Below are 6,834 nucleotides of genomic sequence, written 5' to 3'. Positions count from 1 at the left end.
AACACAGTGTTTGCTGCTACAACTACACATGTTTCTTTTCCAACTATTTATTTATGAGTGACTTATGTATGTATGTGTATATATGTATATATTGTACTATTCTTAGTTAGTGTATTGTCTGTCTTGTCTTAATGTTGGTTTATAATGGAGCACTGTAACAAAAAATAATTTCCCCCAGGGATCAATAAAGTATTCTGATTCTGATTCAGAATCTGTTACCACGGCAACTCAGACTCAGAGTTGAAGTGGATCAAAAAAGTTTAAATCCCGAGTGTGTGTGTGTGTGTGTGTGTGTGTGTAGTTTTCACCGACCTGAGCTCTGACTGAACACTGCTGCACATCCTGTGTGAATGTGGAATGCTACAAAACACTACCAGACACTTTACACTCACAGTCCAAGTGTTCGTTCTCTCACACACACACAGATTGATCACTAATTATTAATCAAGGATTTCTGCAGTTGCTCTACAGTCAGAATAATCAACCACTGATCGTTACGGACTCTTAAAGACCAAAACTGAAGTTTAAATCAAGTCAGACCTCAGACCCATCAGGTCGACTCTGAGCTCGAGAACCTGCTGGGGGTGGATGAAGTTGTGTAGATTCCCACAGGAACACCAGCTGAGGTCACGCATCAAACCTGTGGATTCTGTTGAATAAACGTTCTCCACCTCTGTGTACGAGTCAGAAAAATAAAACACCTTCAAAGAAAATCTGAAACTTTTATTTCTAAAATCCAGACAACTTCCTGCTTTGATCTGAAAATCTCTCTCTGTAGCAGCTGATGTAGGAGGAAATATGACAGGATGATGTCAGCTCACTGTGTGCAGAAACAAAGTAAAGGAAACCATGTGATCAGATCAGAGGAGGCGGAGCTAAAGGTGAACAGCGACTGGTTTTAATTGGCTCAAAGAAACTCCTTCGCAGGTAAAACAGGAAACGGCGCCACTCTGCTCACAGTTCACAGGTCACAACTAAATGTGGGCTGCTCTCTCATTGGCTCAGAGTCCCGGGAGCAACCAATCAGTCCACATATGGAAGAGAAAAAAAAACGAAAACCGAAGAGGACAAACATAACGAGACGAAGAGGAAGCTGAACTCCTGGAGAAGACGAGACAACAAAAAGAACCTGGAATAAAATAAAGGAGGGGGGCGGAGCCGTAAGAGCTCCTCAGTCTGTGCAGCGGTCACATGATGCCGTTGGTGAGGTACTGGAAGCCGTCGTAAAGTTTGGTGGTGAGCGACCTCATGGAGCCGTCCACCAGCTGATCGATGAGCAGCTGCAGCTGCTCCTCCGTCAGGCTCATGTGGAAGCGCTCCTTCAGGCCGCGCATGGTGCTCGAGCCGTGGAAGCAGGGCAGCTGGGAGCCTGGGGGCACAGAGGGCGGAGTTAGTGCTGCGGGGCAGGGAACCGCCACCAGGAGGAGCTGTGGCAACTCACCTTGCTGCATGATCTCCACGATCTGCAGCACGCGCTCCATGTGCTTCCTGGCTGCGATCAGGCCCTGGAGCATCAGCATCTTGTAGTAGTTAAACATGTCGCCATCAGGCCCGCCCATCACCTGACAGACGAGGCTCGGGGTTAAAAACAACCTGACATATCACACCAAGGGCTCAAACCTCCCACTGAAGCCTCCCTCAGCCCTCCTCCTCTAACAGGAAGCCCCGCCCCCTGGCTGTACTCACGTCCACAAACTCCGCGGTTAGCTTGAAGGCGGACGTCTCAAAGCCGAGGTTTCTGGGCGAGCTGGACAGGATGAAGCCGAAGTCGATGTGGATGATGTGGCCTTCGGCGTCCAGCAGGATGTTCCCGTTGTGCCTGTGAGAAGGGAGGAGCACATTTAGTGCGGCGCTCGGACGGCGTACACAGGTGCGAAGATGTCACAGACTCACCTGTCTTTGACCTGCAGCAGGTAGCAGATGAGGCTGTAGCCGGCGCAGCTCTGCACGAAGTTCCTCTGCGCTGTGAGAAAGGCCTCGGTGGTGGGCGCGCCGTGCTCCTGCAGGAAGTAGTCGAGCAGCGACAGCTGACTCTGCTTCTTCACCTGGTGCAGCGACACGGCGTTCACCACGGGCTCGATCATGCCGCTGTCCGCCGACAGCACCAGGATCTTATACGGCTTGATCCACAGCGGCACGCGCTCCTGCTCCCAGATCGACTGCCGTCCGCGGCGCCGTCACATGACACAGAGAGGAGATGATGAGAAGAAGAAGGGCGGAGGGACAGGTGTGAGGTCGTGTGATGAGGTGGTGTTACCTGCAGCTGCCGCAGCACCTGGAAAGCGAGCAGCTCCTGCCGCAGGTCGTCTCCACACTTTACAATGACAGACAGGAGCCTCCAGGTGGGCAGGTGTCCGTACGGAGAGCCCTCCCTGATCCTCCTGTAGGAGACGCACGGGGAGTCATCGTCACCAACGCCATCACCAGAGCACACCGCACGCGCTCAGTAAACCTTAGGACACACCCACCTGACTTTCTCCTCCCACGGCTCCTTCAACGCCACCGCCGACGGGTCCTCAGGGTCCCGTTTGAAGGTGGTGGGGGCCTGGGCGAGCTGCTCTGAGAGACGCCGCCTGAAACACACAGCATCATTCCTGCAGCTGTACTAACTCGGTGCGCTGAGTCAGGTAAACCGAGGGAAAGATATTTCTGTACGTGTGAGTACTCTGACCTGATGTCTCCGGCGGCGATGAACACGGGCTCTTTGCTCTCCAGGCTGGTGATGCTGTCCACCGAGAACTGGCTGATGTTATCACAGCTGTTGGTGTGAGTCTCCGGGAGCTGCAGGGGGAGGAGCATGAGGAGTGGATGTGTGTGTGTGTGTGTGTGTGTGGGGGGGGGGGGGGGGGGGGGGGGGGGGGGGGGGGGGGGGGGGGGGGCGACAGAAGGAGGAGTGGTCAGTGTCTCCACGAGGAAACTGCTCTGCAGACTGAGCTGCTTGCTAACCTTCGAGTACTGGGATCAATACTGCGGCTGAACAAGACGACGGTGAGAGCTTCCGCACGCCGCCCCAGAAAGGTGACGGCCATCTTTATTACCGTTGTGTGTGGCGTGCAGCAGCGTGCTCTGACTCGTGTTTTTCACTGATCATTAATGAAGCTGTGACATGACAGCGTCTGAGGTCAAAGGTCAAATAACAGGTAACGGTGCCATCACACAGATCTCACCTCCGTCTGCGTCGCAGCATGTTCTGGAACCACCTGACTACCGGGCTATGACATCACATGCTCACCTCCACCTGCAGCTCTCCGATGTCGTCCACGGACCACGCCTCGTCGTCGTTGTCATAGTTTGGAACGACCGAGAAGCTGCCGGCTCGCTGTTCCGGCGTCATGCCGCAGTCTGGCAGGTTCTCTACAGAACGCGTGCTCCTGATCCGGTTCTCTGGGATCCGAATGGGAACGCTGGACGTCTCAAAGTTCTCACACTCCAGAACCTCCACATAGATCAGGTACGGCGCCTGAGGGGAGGATATAGGTCACATTACTGATGAGGTCACGGGTAACAAGACGTTATCTGACAAGCGTTTCACCTGGGCTGCCGCCGGCAGTCAGCCTTCCGCGGGCGGCGCTGTGAACTCTCACCTTGTCTTTAGAGTTGAGCACCACGGCCTGAGTGTGCGGCACTCGCACCACGTGGTGGTCGAAGGCGGAGGTCGGCAGCCATACGCGGGCCGGCAGCTTGTGGTTGAGCAGCGACAGCTCGGAGATCAAACGCTGCGTCTTCTGCTCTTTGGTGGGCAGTGTGGCGAGACGCTTCCCGATGCCCATCAGAGACTTGATGAACTCCCTCTGAGGGGCCAGGCGCACCGGCTGCAGGCGAGACACACACAGTCAGAGGGCGAGGGGGAGGGGCTTACGGCTCTGCCTGTCACAGCAGACCAACTCAGAGCGAGAGAGAGGTGAAGGTTTGATGTTTGTGTGTCAGGTTCAGATAAAGTGAGCGAGCTCAAACATGAAGGCCGAAGTCACAATCACCTGACCCCGCCTCAAGTGTTCAGTCTGCTCGCTGAAGTGAACAGTCTCTGATTTTTAGGGCACTTTTGTTTTAACGGAGACACAAAATTGACCAACAAAACCCAGAAAAACACACAAAAGTTACAAACTGATCCTTATAACCAGCCCGCCTCCCACAGATCACAGTGGGTCACATGATCGCAGCCTGAAGGGGACACGAGACCATCGGTGGGAGGAGCCTGTCAATGATCTGAAGGCAGCTGAAAGCTTCTAAACCCAAACCCAAAGAGCATGACCCAGTAAAGACCGACCCCACCGTCAGGCACGGCGGGGGAAACTCTGAGCCGACAGACGGGACCACACACGGGAAAACTTCGGCCCAGAGCACGGCTGAAGAAAGGTCCCAAAACAAAGCAGGGGCTAAGAAAGAAGCACATCAGGGTCACGCGGTGTCCGAGCGACCTCCGCCCTGCAGGAACTCTGTAGAGGGAGCTGAAGCTCCTACAGAGTTTCTGCAGAGAGGAGCCCAGAATCCTCCAGAGATATGAGCCAGCTGACCAAGGCGTTCTCCACCGAGGACAGACGCGTGCTTTTACGTTCTGTCTCTCCGTTAACATCAAAGTTTCACAAAAGTCTCAGACTGTTCACATCTGTGAGCAAACCTTTTCTGTATCCGAGTATCAGTGTATCCGAGTACTGGCAGTGAGTGGAGACAAACCTGACACACAAACGATGGAATCACGAGGACGATCAGATCCCGATTGGAGTACAGCCCGAGTCCGCAGACGTGACGCTCACATGTCATTGCTTGAGCACACGTCTGTGACTGAACCAGAACCAGAATAGGAGCCCACACACTTCATTTCCCACAATGCACCTGGAGCTCAGAACAGGAAGCAGCTGAACTTACGGGACGGGAATCGAACTCCAGACTGTCGGAGCTGGAGCTGCAGTCCTGAGGGTCAGAGGACGGGAGGTCAGAGTCAGACAGGCTGAGAGTCGTGTACAGGTGTGCTCGCTCTAAGCTCACCTGTCCTGGAGGTTTAACCTTCAGCGGCCTGATGCGTTCAGAAATCGGCGCTGCCTGGGCCCGTGACGAGCCTTTATCACTTTACACGCACGAGCTACAACCTGAGCTCAGCTGGTGTTAAACGCCTGTGGCTGCCTCACCGTTACAGTAAAAGTGGGCGGAGACAGCATCAGTACCGCCGCTGGTGTCTAACAGACCACACCCTGAGTCGCCCTGGTGCGTCACCTCATCTCTTAAACTGAATGTTCGCCATGTGCAGACACACTGCAGGCTGCCATGTTTCCACGGAGTAACCTCCCTCATCATCCTTGTCATCACAAAGCACTGCAAGGCGTCTGTGGTTCTGTTCTTATATAAATAAAGCTGAATTGAACTGATCGGATGTTTGTTTGTTTGGATGATTCCAGATGTTTCACATCGATTGGCTCCAGGTCCTCGGCCACATGGAGCCACGGTCTCTAATCTGCTCATTGATTGGCCAGTGATGGAGTGCTTCCTGTTTGTTGAAACCTCCTAGGACCTGGGTCCACATCTGTGGACATTTTGGGTTGTCTAGACCACAATGCTACATTTTTGCTCTCGGAGGGTAAAATATCCTCTTCATCGGGTAAAAAGATCATTCTTTGTTTCTACATTTGTCGGGTCCCAATCAGCTCAAATAGCAAAGAGGGATTAAAAATGCACGCCCTGAGAGACTTCGGGTCTTAGGAGGTTAAAAGCTGAAATTTGTTTGAACAAATGAATTCTGACCTGCAGATACCTCCCACAGGGCACGATCACCTGACTCGTTTCACTTCAAAACCTGATCAAAAACATGGTAAAATCCAGTCGATGGATAAAGAACCACCAGCTGCGGCGAGTGATCGGCAGCCAGGATGTTCTGGGAAAACTCCCTTGGTGGGTTAACTGCACCCTCCAAGGGCGGGCTGTTACCTCGTCTTGGCTGGTTTCCACCTTCGGATTGCTCGCCGTCCTCTTCAGGTTGCTGCTCAGGCTGATGCTGACCGTGGCGTCCGACTTGGAGCGCTGATGCGTCCTCTTTGTGGGCGATAGGCTGTGATCTCCTCCCAGGGGCCCGGGGCTGACGATGGGGGGCGCCGCGGGACAGAACGGCGTCAGGGCGAGGGGGTCCCTGCGGACCCGCGGCCCGGCGGGCTTCAGTTCGTCGGACAGGATGAGCTTCCTCAGCTTGGTTCCCCGGGAGTGGCGCTGCGTGGAAATGTGCATGTCGGACGAGTAGGCGCCGAGCAACCAGGCGCACTGCAGGCTGAAGGAGATGCTCTGCCTGCAACGATGCACCTGCAGGAAACAGGAAGCAGTCAGCTGATCGACCTTTAACCCCTGCTCTGATTGCGTGTTCAGACAAAAACGGCAAGTTTCACCTCGGAGTTCAGATTTAAAGATTTACTTTTCTGGTCTGTCTGCCTAGAGCGAATCACACGGCAGCACTCGGCACCACCTCCGTTTCTGACTACAGGTGATCAGCTGTAACGATTGGGTAGCACTTTAACAATTTCCTGCCTTCATGGACATGGTCCCGCCTCCATCCACGGGTGAAATGCCATGTTTGGTCTGAACACGCTGCGTGGTTTCCTCCATGCAGGAATACAGAATCTATCGACAGCATTGATAACGTGAGTGATCAGTAATGTGAGGTACAGGTGCCGTTCAGGTTCTGGTCCACAGTCAGAGCGTCACCTGGCCATCGGCGCGCGCAGGTCTACCAGAACTGACACGAAAACAAGTCATCTCACGTAACCCTAAGGTACGGTAATCTAAGGACGGTAATCTAAGGTGCAGTAAGATAAGGTACAGTAAGCTAAGGTACGGTAATCTAAAGTACAGTAA

At 53.6% G+C, this 6,834-nt stretch overlaps 1 protein-coding gene across 1 annotated transcript in view; it reads right to left on the bottom strand.

Annotated features, from left to right (window-relative positions):
• Positions 1-702: 702 nt before the first annotated feature.
• Positions 703-6,834, bottom strand: part of pi4kb (phosphatidylinositol 4-kinase, catalytic, beta) — a gene marked incomplete at its 5' end in the record, with an annotated part of 7,922 nt that continues 1,790 nt past the window's right edge. The window contains 11 exon segments of the mRNA XM_014337968.2: positions 703-1,369; positions 1,442-1,562; positions 1,687-1,819; positions 1,894-2,159; positions 2,258-2,381; positions 2,469-2,573; positions 2,672-2,781; positions 3,233-3,460; positions 3,585-3,812; positions 4,867-4,911; positions 5,920-6,285. Of these exon segments, the coding sequence (XP_014193454.1) occupies positions 1,188-1,369; positions 1,442-1,562; positions 1,687-1,819; positions 1,894-2,159; positions 2,258-2,381; positions 2,469-2,573; positions 2,672-2,781; positions 3,233-3,460; positions 3,585-3,812; positions 4,867-4,911; positions 5,920-6,285 (1,908 nt within the window).

This window comes from Haplochromis burtoni, unplaced genomic scaffold, assembly GCF_018398535.1.
Source record: "Haplochromis burtoni strain Fernald_Lab_line unplaced genomic scaffold, NCSU_Asbu1 Contig_190, whole genome shotgun sequence".
Lineage (NCBI taxonomy): Eukaryota > Metazoa > Chordata > Actinopteri > Cichliformes > Cichlidae > Haplochromis > Haplochromis burtoni.
The sequence above is the reverse complement of the archived record's forward strand: the minus strand, read 5'-3'. Positions and strand labels throughout refer to the sequence as shown.